At 38.2% G+C, this 17,294-nt stretch overlaps 1 protein-coding gene across 4 annotated transcripts in view; it reads left to right on the top strand.

The window, feature by feature from the left end:
- nfat5b (nuclear factor of activated T cells 5b) overlaps positions 1–17,294 on the top strand; it is a 37,190-nt gene that overhangs the window by 6,257 nt on the left and 13,639 nt on the right. The window contains exons 1-3 of one of the 4 annotated variants that reach the window (XM_028014097.1): positions 8,745–9,721; positions 12,653–12,778; positions 14,667–15,279. In XM_028014097.1, coding sequence (XP_027869898.1) covers positions 9,688–9,721; positions 12,653–12,778; positions 14,667–15,279 — 773 coding nt within the window. In that variant the 5' untranslated portion in view covers positions 8,745–9,687. Of the gene's footprint in view, positions 1–8,744; positions 9,722–12,652; positions 12,779–14,224; positions 14,288–14,666; positions 15,280–17,294 lie in introns of those variants that run through there. The other 3 variants (XM_028014099.1, XM_028014096.1, XM_028014098.1) reach the window with 3 other exon arrangements.

Here is a 17,294-nt window from a genome sequence, read left to right as displayed (position 1 = left end):
CTTCATCTTCAGGGAGATTTCTGTCACTCTTTTGCGAAAAGCCCAAAGCACCTGTGAGATCTAACAACCCTCGTACGCCTCTCTGCAGCAAGACGATTGTGAACTAAGACATTAAATATTAAGTGAGGTGAATCTTGGCTGGTTGCAGTCTTTCCACTGGCAGACAAAGTACAGCAGTTAAGGTGTCAGACACTCATAACTTGGCTGTACAGACTGTGTTACAAGGTCTCAATGTATTTTATTAGTCAAAATTAGAGTAAATATCTTCCTCAGCTAAAGATTATTCAACTTTTAAATTATTTAAATTTTTAAGTCATAAAAATAACAAAATATGCATATAAGGCTTCATACTCAAACAGTAGTAAGTGGAATGCCCATAGCTTGTAATCCAGTCTACAACTTTATGAACCCCTTTCTCCCTTCCTTTGTTATCATTTTTTAGTTTGGACTGCTCTAGCAAGCTCTCAATACAAATGGCTTTTAACAAGCCCTCTGACGTGCTTTGGCCTTTTTGAAGGCTGACTGTTTTGACCGCTCACACTCTTCACCTGGCTCTTGATAGCCATCTTTTTTTCCTCATGGTGCTCTTCACTTTGCAGTTTTAGCAGCTGAATTCTTAACTATATTGGTCATGCGAATTGTGTTGTTAATAACCAGATGGAATTAATTAGCTCATCTGTCTTTGCGACGCCTTCTTCTCATCTACTAAAAAATTCAGAGCGTTTTGGCTATTGCAGATGGCAGTGAGGCATTTTATGCAGCGGTCTCATAACAAGATGAATTTCTTGTATTCTGGATTTTGTAATTGCTGCACAGAGTATGTGGGAAGAGGTGAATGCATTGCAAAATCAGATCAAGACAGTAGATGGATGCATGACGCGGCGAGTTCATACGTGTCTGAGTTCACACATGTTTGCTGGCAGATGTGTGAGGTAGGATGAGGTTGTTTATTACAGTCACTTTCTCATAGGTGTTGGCGCTCAAACTGTAGTGGTGCTGTGTGTACCATCAGGAGACCAAAGCTGCAGTTTTGTAGATGTTATGCTATTTTACTTCAAGTACTATCATGATGCCATTTGGTCATTTTGGGCTTATTCACATTTTTAATCTGGACACTATTTCTGCCGGTGAAAAGACAAGTTCTTTAGCGGCATAGATGGGTGCAATATCACAATTACAATGCACTTCTTGGTTGCAATATTAGGTATACATAGATAGCATGAATATTTTAGTGCTATGAATCAAAACTCTGCCTGCAGGTAATATGTTTAGTCAGTCATTTGGAACCTCACTGCGATGCTGAAGAAAAAATGGAAAGATCTATTTGAGGAAATGGCAACTATTATTGCCAATATTCAGCCATAGTCTTGAATTCGAAGGCTTTCTTTATTTCTAGGACTGCAGTATATTAGAAAAATGTATAAAGATGGTTCTATTTCAGAAATGTTTGCTGACTATTTTGATTATGATTAATCCATATGTTTTTTACTCTTTTCATTGCAATCAATAAATAATGTCCCCACCATATCTTGTGAGCTTTTAAGCAATGTGCGTCAGGTGTCAGCATTAAGGGGCTGTTAGAGTTCCTGGGCAAATGTGCCATGTACATATCCACAGCATGAATGCATGACATCTGAAATATAATATCTTGCCAAATATTTAATTATTGCACACACTAATATTACAATGATCTTTGTGATTTGATTGTGTACTGTTGCTCATGAAAAAATAAGGTTGTTTTGCAAAATCTACAAAACATGTGCAGCTGACTTAAACCAAGCCTGTAATAAACGTGTTGTTTGGTCATCACAATGTGATGCGTGTCCTCAGGCATGGCAGTCTTGAAACAGGGTTTAACCTCACTATATGCTTTCAGCAGCATTGTCCAAGGTGGGGGCGCCTGCAGGGAAAGAATCTGCCCTTGAGTGATTTTACCTTCTTTTTTTTTCTTTTTCAAAGTAAATGACAGGGGCTCTCTCATTAAGGCTTTTACAAGAAAATATTTCAAAACCTTTAGAAATGCATACCACCTTTGGCATAAATTAGTAATTAATCTTGCAGTTTCACAGCACCTACGTCTCAGCATCCTGTGTTGTCGTTTCTTTTATCTGAGTCGTCCTTTGCTTCCTCGGCTGAGTGGTAAGACTGGAATAAACTGCAGTGTTGGTCCATCTGAATTTCCCCAGTATCCTGTCATTGTCTGAATTCAGTCAACCACAGTGGCTTAACGAAGAGTCCTGCACAAATTCAGCACAAATCTACTGGCAATCGGGGCCAAATCTACATATTTACTGTAAACATTCTCTGTTTTCAGTAGTGAAATTAAATTGTAAATGAAGGAATCTGGCTTTATTTCTTGTCCCAACCTTTCTTTGTTGTCTGTTGAGGATAGTTATCCTTGAACTTTCTTCATACTCTCCAAGTCTTATTGTTAAAATGTTTTTTTGTTTTAATACATGAGAAGCTATTGAAGGTCATCTTAGCTCTTGACATCAACAGAGTCACTTTAACCTTGTCCCCAGTTGCTGAGGAATAGTTGGAATAAAAATCAAAGGTTACATTTGCTTTAATGCCCCCACACACAAATCTTACCTTAGCACAAATAGTGACTACAAACAGTAAACTAAAAAGAACTTGGATGAAAAATGTTAATCTGTAAAACAGAAATCAAGTTGGTGGCAAATCCATTTTTTTTCTAATTATTCTCATAACATTGAGCCATAATAATATATAATATCAGTGTTTTTTGCTCAAAGTGACTATGTCTCTAGCCACTACTTCTTGTTTTATAGTTGAGGAAGTGGGAAGATTCTGATGAGTCTATGAAGACTTCGCCAACAGGAATGATGATGATTGTGTCTCCATCTCAACAAGCTGCAGCTTGCTTGAGGATGAGCAATACTGTGACTCTACAGAATTTTCTCTTCATGTTTCTGCTTGACTCTACTACCAGTTGTTTATATTGACTTAAATCATGAACTAGCTAGCATATAGGACATTTTCAGGGCAGTGAGCGTGCAGTTTGTGAAGGTGTCTGTGTGAACTGGATTGAACAGTATTTGAAAGGAGAAATGAAAACTTATTTTTCTCAAATTAGTTTTGGTCCAACAAAAGTTTGCTAAGGCTTTTTGGGATCTTCTTTCTCAGATCTCTGAAATTTTCTTTTAGAAATTAGCAGACTTTCCAAATCCTTAATTAAACTGAACAATAAATCATCTTAAAGGGGCAGTATTATGTGTTTTTGAGGCATTAAGTGCCTTTTTTTGCACAATTAGGCAACTATGTTACCTCCAGCTGTTATAAAAATTGCATATAAATCAAATATAACTTAAAAGAAATTTGACTTTGTAATTTGATCTCTGTCTCTAAAAACTCTTGCTCTTTCTGATACTCCACCTTCCATAAGTCATCACAACATCGCTCCCCTATTAAATCTTTACCAATGTTTTTCTCAGCTCACATATGACCTCATATAATGAGCTTCAGATGCACAGTTCCACCAGGTGTTTGCTAATTGCTGCCTGCTAGTCTGAAGGAGCTGATTTGCGGTTGGAGAGGGCTGATCTGCAGTGTAGAAGCTTGGAAAATGCAGCTCCTGGGAGAAGTTGTGCTTTGAAGGCAGCACTTAGTCCAACCTGGCGTGGCAAAATGGTTGCCACAGGAGCTTAAAGGATTTCTCAAACATGCATGAAAGAATAAAGGCAACACTTCAAGTATTTTTTTGATGAAGGAATAACATTATAACATGATGCAAAGCTCAAAAAAGTGTATTTTAAATAATACTGCACTTTCAGGTAATTAAAGATTAAACTCAATGAGGTCTGTAGAACAATTTTACACAGCTACTTAAAACTTTAAAAAAAATATCTCAGGAAACAAGCAGGGAAACATAAGACAGTGTGAGGTGTGTTTTAATGTAAGAGCTTTGTGAGGCTTGGTCAGACCTGCGGGTTGTTTTTATTTACAGCGGTGATTGTTTTGAAATGACATCTCAGTTTACAAAAAAAAGTGGCATTAGGTTTCTGGTTCTGCATTCTTATTCACAACTGGTCTATTGTGAATTTCTGATTGCCTGGAGACTCCAACACACCTTCCTAGTGGGTGTGTTGATCTGGTGCCAGGTGACCCTCTTTAGGTCAGTTTCAGTTTATTCTTATCAATAAATTCAACAACTTCCTTTTGGGATTAGTCCATGGATTTTCCAGAAGAGGATTACTACAACACCACAACCTATTTCCAAATATTCATTGGATTTGTAAGTGGACTGTTCATCGTATGCTGCTGCCCTCTTCAAAAGAACTTTGGCAGGAGTCTGAAAGTATTTGCCACCTGGATCACATTGTGTAGGTCATTGTCATGATTCCAAAATTACTCTTGCCTTTCAGAGTGTGAATATGGAAACTTGTGTGTGTCCTGCTGGCACAGTGAGGCAACAGCAGGTGCTTTGGAGTCCTGTACCTTTTAGAGTCAGGCCTATTTTGATTGGCCAAATTCTTGGCAGGGTCAATAATTGGACATTCTCTTGTGGTCCTTGTTGTTTGTGTAGGTGTGGTAGTGCATATTGACCTGGGGGCTTCTGCACTTTGTGCTCATTCTGCAACAATGTTTTCTAGCGGTATGCATCAAACTGACATCTTCATGGATTCAATTCTTCATCATGGACTTTTTGCATTGCCAGTGATTAATGTTGACACCATTAAAATTCTATACTGCTGAGGAAGCTAGTTAATTAGGTTGACATTTTAAGCCTCAAGCTTAAGAAACAAACTATAACATACTAATTATTAAACTCAGTGGCTGATGATAGGAGAGTCTTATTAACTTTACACCTGTGTTAGTTGCTAGCCCTCGTATTTACTGTACATGCTTAAAACTAGTACTAATGTTCCTGTCATACTGAGATTAGGAACTGTTTTCAAAAATGAAAATATGTATTTGACAGATGTATTTGGCATATGCTTAGGCTGTCTTTAGTCACAGACTGTTATAATAGAATGAAACAGAGCATTGTTGGTCAAGAACTTTCTAATTGGTGCACAAAACATAATTGTTAGAAATGGAAAAGAACTAACAAGAAGAAAAATATTTGTCAAATGAAATGAAAATCAGTTTAATGTTGCACAGGAATGTTAGGGTAGCAAAACAATACAATAAAAGTTTTCCCTTCAACAAAGAAATTACTCTAATTGAAAGTGTGTCATGTAATGCCAGCTCATGAAAACAGGATTGATTTTGAGCCGCTGATGTGGTTAACCTAACTACTGGGTGATGTTACATGACCAGTGAATGTTTGCGTGCAGTGTTGCTGAAGACCTTTCCTGTTGCTTCAGCACGGCTTTCCTGTGAGTCTGACAGAAATGCTTGTATTGGCACACCAATTCCAGTGTACTGTAAAATGATTATGTGAGGTTGTCTGATTTAGACTAAACCACATTGGCCTGGTTTTGTTTAAAGTGTTGTGTAGATCTATGATACACTCCAGAATTTGAGGGTAAACATGGCAAATTTTGGTAAATCCACGTGTGGGAGCCTGCTTGGGTGCTGTAAATACTTTGAATTCTTTTTACTAGCTTGGACACAACTGGTTTATCTTTTGATTCCACTTCTAAGAGATTGGTTACAAAGTGTCGTGCTCCTCTATAATTTAACTTTTACCTCAAATTAGTCTCCACCAAACAGTTTGGAATACCACTGACCCAGCTACACAGTTGTATAGAGAATAGTTTCAGCAAATAGCCTTATTTGTGTGCAGAATGGGGCTACGGTTTCAATTCGGTGTGAAACCTGCGATAGTGCTGGGTGTTTGTTGAAAGCAAGTCATGTAAACTAATGCCTGGTGGTTGTTCATTGTCGCCTCAGGATTAGCTGCCCTAAAACAGCTACATGCCAAACTTCAAGCACAAACGACTTTGCCCGTTCTAAAGCCTCTCTGACCTTAACCTTTTCAAATGACAGCTGGAAGACTTTATTAGGCTGTAAAAGTGTCGAAGTTACAGCTTTAAGAATATTTCTTTAGAAATTGTCAGTCACTTACTGCATTCCAATTAATTATGATGAATGATAGGGTTCTCTTTTCTTTTTGTACTAAAGCCCTTATAATGCTTTAATTCTTGATTAACACTTACTTACTTATAAAATATTTGGTATGTTTTCAGTATTTATTTTTTTACAAGTTCAACAAAATGCCCTGAACAGGTAGCTAGTCTTATTTTTTTCTTAACTGAAACAACTGGAAAAGAGCAATGGATGGTTTCAGATGGTTGTTGTTGTTGTTCTGATGGCATTTGCTTTGGTTCTGTTGGGTCAAATAAGCTGTACTTTGTACAAATTCTGCATAAAACTGCTCTGTTTCGCATATTTCCCACTTTAGCCATCAAAAGAAAAAATTAAGTCAAGTTTATTTGTGTAGCACATTTCAGCAACACGGCAGTTAGTTCAAAGTGCTTTACATAATGAAAACATCACAATATTAAAATATATTAAGCAAATATTTTGAGTAAAAGAGTAATCTTACTTTAAAATAATACATTAAAATCCTAAACTGATTGAAGCATGTAATATGACAAAGCCGTCACACATAAAAATTAAACACATCTGTTAGGTTAGAAGTAATAGACTATTAGGCTGCAGCTTCATGCTTGTATCTGCTACACATGCAAACTCATACCTGAACTTCCTCTCTTCTTGCAGTACTGTCTGTATTTGTAACTATAGAAATGGTTGTGCAGACCTATCTCCGCATACTCTAAATTTTGATGGTTGGGACATTATCCTGCGGTCTGTTTTCTTCAGTGTAAAGTATCACGGGAGGCATGCATTGGATGTTATCAATAACATGTCTTTAAAAAAATGTGTATGCTTATGTCAGAGGTGTGAAACCCATTTTCATTTTGAGTCACATCAAGGTCATGGATGCCCACAAAGGTACCTATAAACAAACTGTTAAAATATTATAGCTTCATCTGCATTTAAAGTGTACTTCTAAAAAATAAATATTACATTTTTTTTATCACAGAGGTGTTATTTGGCCCTATATAAACAAAAACCCATTTGATTTTAGTGTTAAAATAGTATTTAAGCATGTAGCTGTTATCTTAAAGTTCTTAATGTGGCCATCTAGCTTCTTGAGGGCCACAAAAATTGCTATGATGGACCAGATTTGGCCCAGGAGGCTTTAGTGTGATGCATATGGTATGTGTGTTCATTATCGCCTGAAAATAACTGTCAAACATTTATTCTGCATATAGTAAAGTTTGTTGTAAGTCTCTTAGTTTGCAGAGATGTTTATTGCTGAAAAGAGTTGTGTCTAATGTTCAAAGCTCTTCCATAAGTTAAAGGCAGTCATGTCCATGCTCATTTAAACACTGATCACAAACTATCCTCAATATTATTTTTTTCAAGGTCATTGATTTTACTTTAAACCAGATGCAATCAAGTACATGTGCTTCTGCGACTACTAATTACGTCAACATGAATGCAGACATATTGTGACCTCTGTATCAATCAATCAATTAATGAAACTTATTTGTATAGCATATTTCATCAACAAGGCAGTTCAAAGAGCTTTACATCATAAAAATACAAAAATAAAAAGTCATTAAAAAAAATATTGCCTGGTTTCTCAGTCAACAACTGAGACTTTAAAACTGAGGTGATGTGCTCATCTTCCTAGTTTTAGTGAGAACGCCAGCAGCAGCGTTCTGAATCAGCTGTGGCTCTCTGATTATAGTGCAACAATGATGTGACTTTTTTCGTGACTGTTGTGCAGGATGATATAAAGTAGATAACATAAGCCTAGTCATTCAACATTCTTGAGCCAATCTGTCTGATTTGGTCAGTTATTATCGGTGTTGCATCAGTAGCATTGGAGCCAAGAAATGCATCACTTATTATGACAAAAGACTCATGTTGCTGGCTTTTATCTGTATACATTTCGTTTTGCATGCTCCTGGTTTGTTTTCAGTCTTCAACCACTACATGTCTTGGCTTTCACACACAAACATCTGCAGCCATCTTTGCATAAACATCACTTGCAAGGGCTGTCAAGTTTGTTAAGGTAATTTAGCCCAACATTCAGTATGTTTACTTAACTTTGTTTTTTTTTTACCCATACTTTTTATATTACTGTATTTTGTTACAACACTTACTTTCACTGATGTTATAAATGTGCTCAGATCAGTTAGACTGTCAACTGCAGCTTTTGTGAAAATATGCTACCTCAGCATCTTTGTTAGCCAACAGTCACAGTCTTGGCATATTTGTCAGTTGTTGTTCTAACTGTTGTCTCCATTCATATTATGGCCCTAGCATTTGATTTGAAATTGTGAAAGCAAACCTGATGAAGGAGATGTGCAATTCTTTTGCTGTGCATATTTGTCATGTTCCATGGAACCTTTAGTTATAGGGGTCAACTATGAAATCTACTGCAACTTAAAATGTATAAGCACGCTATCTGAAATTGAAAGGCTTGAAATGTCCAGTTTATGTGTATAGGACAGTTCAGCAAAAAGGCAGCTCAAAGTGCTTTACACCATAAAAACATAATAAAGCAACCAATGATGAAACGAGCAATAAACATACATTTTGTCGCATGCCGTCATCAAAATCGTCAAGCAAATGTACATTATGTTGATCAATGTTCCACTAACTACTAATAAAAGGCAACTCTAAACAGGTGGGTTATTACAGATTATTATTAACCTATTAATACATTTGAAATGCTGTTTAAAAAATACCCTTTAAATAAAACTTATTAGATCACAAAATGACACAGAAAAATCAAGCCCAACTTCCTTTTGTTGAAGGCTATTTTGACGAATCGCCTCATTGCAAACAGGCTTATTTTAAGCTGTTCATCAAATATAATTGGATTAAAACTAATTTTATGCCTTAATAATTTATTCATGTTGGATCTGAGATGCCATAAATCAAAAAGTTTCTAAAAGGTTTTACTTTATGCATGTGTTAACTAAACAAGAATTCCATGTAAGGTTCTAATTTTAACTTTAAAATTTGTTGGCAAAGTTTTATAGAGATAACTGAGACTGCATAACTCTAATGTGGAAATACGCCACGTTTTTAATGCCCAGATCATTATTCAAGCATGGATGGTGCTGTTTTATCTCTATTCCGTTTCATTGTGTTAACTCGCAAGAGACAAAGAGGCTCAAAAGACATGTCGCCTGATCTGCGTTACTATGGAGTCTCAGGCAGCCCTTGTGTAGGCTTGGCTGTAAACATTTCATGGTTGTTGTACATGGTTTGCTGCAGGTGCCAGCCCCCTCTGCTGCTTTTTCCCCTCAGAGCTTGGAATAATCTCCAAATGCACCAACTAGGTGAGCTTAAGCTTGCCCTCCTAATCACGTCCTCTTAAGCGGTGTTTCTGCTAAGTTCAGACAGTCCACCTTGTGTAACAGTGCAGCCCACGGAGACTTTCTGTGGCTAGGTTATACTACTGTTTTGTTTCTGCCTGACAGGATTCCACATGACAATGCCGCTAACCTGTTGAGCAAGATGCAGAGCAGAAAAGGGTCTGCTGCACAATAAACAAGACAAGGAGAGAGGTGGGTGGAGTAGAAGAGGGGTGCACAGAAAAGAGTTAAATCACTCACTCAGCCAAAAAAATAAGGGTGCCACGCCCCAGGTGCCAGGGCTAGTAAGAGCAAGCAGCTGGAATGTGAGGGGGAAATGAATGGGAAGTTTAAGTCCTGCCATTCACATGGTGAGTGCCTTCTTATTTTCACCTTTAGCCTCTATGACAATGTAAACATTTGTGGAGATGGTGAGGGTATAAATAGTAAACCTAAATCCCATGAAGCAGAATTTCTACCATGGAGTCTGGGTTGCAACCAGTAGTGATTTGTCTTTAAAGTATGATTGTGAGGAAACTTAATTAGTTCAGGTAAGCTATTTAAGTCAGGTTATCTAAATGGTATTAGTAGGCCAGGTCATAGCTAACCACATGCTATCTGGTTTAGTAATGTGTTGTGATGATTTTCACTGATGGAAGGAAACTTAAAGTTGTTTTTCTGTGGTCAGACTCCAAAACGCAACTAGTTTTAGACTAAAATCAAAACAGCAAGGGGTGGTGTGTTTGAGTTAATATCGTTGACTTCCAGCTTACTGACTGTTGTTTTCTTTATTTTTTTTTATTTGCTCCTCTGTGAAAGGGACTGTGTCTGTCACATGTAAATAAAAACCTGCGCTCTGTCTGCTCAGGAGGACACAAACATGCTGCAAAATGAGAGTTTCTGTTTTTTTCTGCCTCCAAAAGCGTCACAGGAGCTGTGGAAACACTTTGAACAGTCCAGCCAGTGATTCGAGACCACTGCTCCTGAGAAGAGAGTGCATATTTTCTGTCTGTGCGGTCGGCAATCTGTTTACTGGAAGGGCTTTTTCAACTCTGAGCACATGTTGCTACATTTGCAGTCTCTCAGAGAGCCACAAGACGACTACAATTTAAACTGTGAATTCAGAGGTTGAGAGAGCTTTTGTGGGCGTGACGGGGTGTTTTCTTGTTTGTTTTTTTTTTTTGTTTTTGTGTGTGTGTGGGCGTGTGCTGTCCATGCATATTCAAGATATTTGTTTTGAGAACACTGCAAACAACCAGCACACTGAAATCCTCTGTGTAAGCGTAGTCCAGAATGTGTCCAGTTTAATCTCCGTTTATGGAAATGAGGTCTCCCTGCTCCTGTAAAAGCAAGGTTTTAGCGACCAGAGGCGTGGGCAGGTTTCAGTAGGTTCCAGGTTTGTCTATTGTACGTAGCGAGCGGTAACAATAGGAGGGTTAAGTATCTGATATACGCACCGAACCCTGGGACTCAGCTGCAAGTAATTAAAGCTGGCAGTTGGCAAAGAAGAAAGTCAGGCAACTGTATTGGCTGCTCTAAGTTCATACCATAATATTTCGATGATGAATCAGTCTTCTAGTAAAAATGTTGTCATGCTGTTGACCTAAGCCTCCCCCTCCTCTTCCTCATAACCTCGAGGCAGAAACAGTGAAAGGAGAGAAATGGTTTTGTGTGGCCTCGTTGTCGGTTTTGTAATGAGATCTTCTTTTTATTTGCTATGTCACAACTTTCGATCCAACCTCTTCATGACTTGTTTTATTCCACATCATTTCAGAGAAGAAATTACCAGTGTTGTAACAAGACATTCACATATGTAGGATGAGGGTCTAGGTACATACAGTTTGCACCTTGCAACTTTTAAAAATTTAAATTAGAGATGCTTCAATTCTAAAATTAATTTAAAGATTTTTAGGTGCTGATACTTTCCATTTGAAAACGTTTCTACTTAAATGTTGTCCCCCCCCCCCCTCCTTCTGTTGTATAGCCGAATGTAAAAGCCACAGCTGTATTAATATTGGCAAGATTGGTAATGATACATTTAAAAAAAAACAGAATTATCTATTTTGGACATATGTTAAAAATATAAAACACTGCTGTTAAATCTGTATTTAGCAGCAAATATCAGTTTCCTGTTTTAGCTAAACAAAACTAAGAAAATATGATTTTAAAGGTTTAAATTGACGCTTAGCACTGTTAGCATCACTAGTTGCAACAGTGTTATAATGTGATTGTCTTGTAATTATAGTAACATGAAACAAAATAGTAGAGAACATAATTATTTTTGATAATTATTAACAAGATTCATAAACACAGCAGTTCCTTATATTAAATGCAATCATAAGAAATTAGCATAAATATTACAATGTACACAGCCACTGGGGCAATATGTGTTCTGCTTAAGTGACTTAAAATGGATGTTACTTAAAGTCTACAAGTTTGAAACTGAAAGAAAAAAGAAAAATCCCAGGGTGTGTATGTGTAGTTAGAAGAAAAAGGAGTTAACCAGCCCTTTTTAGCCTGTCGTCTCTGAGGCTTTGCACCTTAAGGCAGTGTCAGTCTGCAGATCTATGACACACCCATCTTTAACATTCACTGTTGGTGGTTTGTTGCTGCGGAGGCAATGCAGATATCAGGCTTTGACATGCATGAAGACTGACTGTAGTGTTGGTAATGTAGATGTCATGCTTTGACATGCAACAGGAAGGGTTTAAGACAAAGCAATATTTCTAGTTCTTCTCTATTAGCTTTGAGGCCCTTTTTTAGGAAATGTATTTGTCACAGAGAAGCATAATATAAAAAAGAATTAATGCGATTTTAAATGTTTTTTATTTCGCTATATTTTAAACCTATTTTCTTTCAACCTACATAGCATTCTACTTAATGCTTTGTAAATGATCGACTTGTTGTGTATTATTGTGCATGTATGCATAGTTCTGCAGAGTCTGAAAATGATGCAAAGGTGGAAACCTGTTTGACATCTGAAGCGGAATGACAGCCATTATGGCCACTATTTCCTTGTTGTTTTATCAGATGAATTGCCAACCGGGTCATGTGTATGCTCCTGCAATTGCATATTTGTGCGGATGCACAATTGCATCATTGTTGTTGTATCATTATTTCTGATAACCTCGTCTTAAAAAAAAAAAATTTACAACCCTGATGTCTCGTGTCGTCTTCCTGGTTTTCTGTTAGCCTCCAGGCTGACTCACTGGGTTCTCTATCCTTCACTTACCAACACAAAAAAGTCCTGTTAGTAAGTCACCTTTTTATTCCTTTCATTGGTCCCCCTACTTTCACAACAGAGTCAGTGTATGACCTTCTTGCCAGTGAGCTGAAGTTGCCTCCCTCCACTGAGCAGAGTCCAGAAGTCATGAGTCAAAAGAGCGACGGAGAGGCAGGCCCTCTCCCTTCAGCTCCTCTAGCATCAGGTAGGATCCTGCTTCTCGCTTCCTTATTTCTCCTCTCCAAGCAGGACTGATCTTGCCCCACCTCCCCAAAAAAAAAGAAAAGAAAAAAAAAACACTACTCATGTAGCAGTCTGTACCTGTAGGCGAACACAAACACCTGCATGCAAGAGGAAAGCCTGTCAAACAGCCAGCCTGCTGCTCTTTGAATTTTCACATGTGAGAAAAAAAACAAGGCTGGAGAAGAAAGTTAATGTTTCTGGAATTAGGTTAGCTGAACATGCTTGCTTCCCTGTACCTGCTTGTTGGGATATCATTTTGTTGCTGTATCCCGCTGCACCAACAGATCTAATCTGCAGTATGTTCAGCACATAGACCATAATTATCATCTTTATTATTAAAGCGTCAAAGATGAAATTAGGGCGTGACTGAATGCTATAATAAAGTTAGAGAAGCTGGGAAAGATGCTTTTGCCTACAAGGTTTTGTTAAAGTGACTTTGGCAGAAATGGAGCTGTTGTCTCACAGAAGTAAATCTTATTAGCTGGTAAATTTAAAAGTCCAGAAACAAGACTCTGTGGTTAATTAGCCTTTCCACTGGCTAACACGACAACAAAAGGCTCCAATTTAATTAAATAATCATAATCATGTTTGTGGTCTCGGTGGGTGGAGAAAGGACAGAGACCTTGTTTCTGTGTGTTCTCGGGTTGATGGATATGTGAAGATTAACAGAAATGAGAACAGTCAACTTCAAAGCATAAATCAAAATTGACCAAAATCAGAAAATCATGCAATCTGTGGACATTTTGAGTTTGAGATTTTTTTTTTCTTATGCTGTGATGTTTTGATATCCTCTGGAAAGTTAGAACTTGTCGGGCCATGGGTAAATACTCTGAGACAAATTGTAAACAATAAATTGCAACCACAGAATTTTAAGACCTTTTGTCATCAAATGTTTGTCTTTGTCATTAAAACTTCTGGCATGCTATAAATCCCACCTTTCCTTTACCTCTTTCTGCTGGCAGTGCATGAAGACGAAACAAACATATTTTTTGCTAAGTATATTATTTGCTCCCATTTTTATGTGCAGCAGTTATTTAATGACTCTCTTAGTATTTGTTAGACATTTTAAGGTCTCATTTGTACATTATTAATAGCTTTCAAACTTGCTCAGACTGACACTGCCTCCTTATGTTTGGACTTTTTCCCCTCTTCAATTTTGTGTTATGCAAACTTGTGAAACACCAGAAAATCCTGATTTTTGGCAGCAGCTTAACCCCTCTGTGCTCCAGTCATTATCTAAAATTGCAGCCTTTGTCAGCATGTTGGAGCAACTTTGTTTTGGGTCCCAGTGGGGAGGGGGAAATGGTGTTGCATCATACTGTGATTTTTTTTTTTTTGCTTTTCATTTGAATCAATCTTTACTGTTTAGCTTTTATTTCTCATTTGCTGTCTCACTTTTATATTCCAGGAAGTTCCCTCTGAAGCAGGGAGTGTCTGCATATAAAATGGTCTGCAGTTCTCTGCTTCATAGGTCAGAAGCTTGTTTTGTTTTGTCTCTGTGGCTTCACCAAACGAAAAGAAAAAAGAGAGAAAAAAAAAATGTTTGTCGCCAAAAAAGAAGTCCCAATAAGTAACATGCCACATATTGTTTGAGCCATGCTTGTTAAGCTTGATGAAAACACAATTAAGGTGCATACTTCTCTTATTTCATTTGCTTCTTCTGAGCATCACATAGCGCTCTCAACAAAATTTACACATACTGCACAATCAGCACCATAGTGAGAAGGGGGAGTGTTTTATTGAAATAAGGCATAAAAAAGCGTTAAAAAATATCAATTTTACTTCTTACATGGGACTGGTACCCTACATTAGTTCAGCCTGTATTTACTGTCTAATTATTTACACCATAGATGCCTTGTCCTCTTCTCTGACCACGGAAGGGCCTCGCAGTGCTTTTCCCACTTCTTCCAGCACCACCATGCATTCCAGCACTTCATCCAGTGACCAGAACGCAGCTCACAGCAAAAATGTCGACTCAGAGGACAGCAGGAGTAGCCGAGTGGTACCGGAGATCGTCGGAGTCGTGGGTGGTAGTGGAAAAAGCAGCAACGGTGACCCTGCCGGAGGACGTGGTGCAGCCTCTCAGGATGGCCAGCCACACCATCAGCTGACTCCGTCCAAGCGCCGCACCATCCTCAACATCTCCCCGCCGCCGCAAGACCTGTTTGACGACAGCCACATGTCCTGCCAGGATGCACCAGCACCCTTGGACTCGGAGCAGAGTAACAGCATATGGATGGAGGATTCCATATCCAACTTCAGCATCATGAGTACTTCTTCTTACAACGACAACACAGAGGTGCCACGAAAGGCCCGCAAGCGTACACCTCGACAGAAACCAGGACCTAAGGCGGTGCGCGCAGTGGATGCCAGCATGGATGTCTTCGATGCAGACAGCGCCAAAGCCCCACACTTTGTTCTGTCTCAGCTCGGCCCTGAGAGCAAGACATCAACTAAAGCAAGGTTAGTAGTTAGTTCGGAATCACACAACTTAACCTATGTTGTAATGAAAATATCCACACTTGCTCTTCTAGATTTCATGAGACTAGATGAGTTAAAAATTAGGTGCATAATCATATGCCTTTCCATGTTTTCAATTGGGGATTTTGTGAGCAGTCCATTTATTATTCGTGAACTCCAAAAATCTTTTATGACAGAGTTGAAAGAAAGCCCTACAAAGTCTACTACAAGTACACAGTATACATGTAAAAGAAGGTGCTCTGGTCAAATGAGGGTAATTTTTTGCTACAGGCAGAATTAAAGGTTTTTCGAAAAACTACACCCTGAACACACCATCCCCCATAATGAAGCACAGACATTGAATAGGATTCTGGTTGATGGGATGATTAATGGCGATCAATACAGTGCAATACTTACAGAAAACAAGCTGAGGAAGACCTCAGTTTTGGGTTGAAGCTACAATGGCACAGTTTAGGTCATGGTGACCTAAACTGTGAGAATAAACCCAGAGATAAACAAGTTACAATTCATGCCACAACTTAAAAATTTATGTCAAAGATGCTCCTTTCAATCGAAGTGATTTGGAAGAATGGGTCATAGTTTCACTCTTTACATGCCTCTACAAATGGTGAAATTAGGTGGTTCTCAAGGGGGTTAGATAGAAGTTCATATTACATTCTTCAGATTTACATTTTATATAAAAAATGAATTCCCCCACTTCCTTGGTGTTCTTCATTGTGTATTGGTCTGTCACTGAAGATCTTGGCAAAATGCATTGAACTATTGTAACATGACAAAATATGAAAAAGTTAAAAATTATGACTACTTTTGCATGACACAGTACATGCTTAAATAATGGACCTTACCACAGGGGCCGCTTTTCATTGGCTGATGCCCATTCTACGTAGGAGCGCGGCTACAACGTTCTTGGCCGTCTCACAAACACACTTAGCTTCCCGTTAGCCAAGTACAGCATAATGGCAGAACTGATACAACCTCTACACCTTGAAGCCTGTCTGCTACACAGTCGTACGGTAGCTAAACAGATCAATATGCAATGTGTACTCTATCTGACATACACTAAAGATTTTATTTTAGCAGAAAAGGTTTTGGACTAAACTGTTACTCGTGTTAGCCACGCTAGCACCAAGTACAGCTAGTCAATCAACCATCACTGTGTTCAGGGAAGCGCTGATTAATAATCGAGAAATAAATATCAAGCCTGGAAACTTGATATTGTAACGGACTGAATGTTATGTTTTTAATGTAATCTTTGCTCGTCTTTTGGGGCGCAGGCGGTTGCCATGGTAACAGGTGTGCTTAAACTACAAAGAGAGTAAAAAGGTAGGAGTGGTGTTGAGTTGATCACCTGTTCTAATTATTTTACCTTTGTTTCCCTTTGCTGTGGCGCATTACAGCCGCTGTAGTTTCTAAACGTTGGACTAATTACCTCGTTCCTTTGTGAGTTTACTTCATTCACAACAAACATCAAATAGAACAAATATATTTAATAAAATTTTAACAAACAAATGGCTTCTACCGTGATAATTATGTGAAATTAAATTAATTATATCCCAACTTCAGAAGATTTGCTTTTACCTTTACAGAGCTCTTTGGTTCCTCCTATCAGTCTGTAGCTTCTCATATTGACGTCATCAAACCAAATTTCAGATCTACAATAACTGACTGACACCTGCTGGCCTCAGGTTTGCAACCTGCTTGTGACTGAGAAACCAGTAACCTCCTCCCAGACAGAGTCTCACTGAGGAAGAAACTGCATTAGGTTTTCTATCACTTTAATATTTCTGCTATAACTGATGTATATTCGCATATAAAATATGTCAATAGAGTTTAATTTACAATTTTTATGTCTTCGTGTCATGAGGTAGATCTCAGCCGCTGGTGAGAGAAAAAGTAGATCTTGGTCTCAAAAAGTTTGGGTACCCCTGATGTAGAGGGTGTGTGGATCTGCCGTTTTCCTCATCGAGCGAAAGCATTTTGCTGTGACGTGCACAATG

Source organism: Xiphophorus couchianus, chromosome 4 (assembly GCF_001444195.1).
Source record: "Xiphophorus couchianus chromosome 4, X_couchianus-1.0, whole genome shotgun sequence".
Taxonomy (NCBI): Eukaryota; Metazoa; Chordata; class Actinopteri; order Cyprinodontiformes; family Poeciliidae; genus Xiphophorus; species Xiphophorus couchianus.
This window is presented reverse-complemented; position numbering and strand designations above follow the sequence as displayed.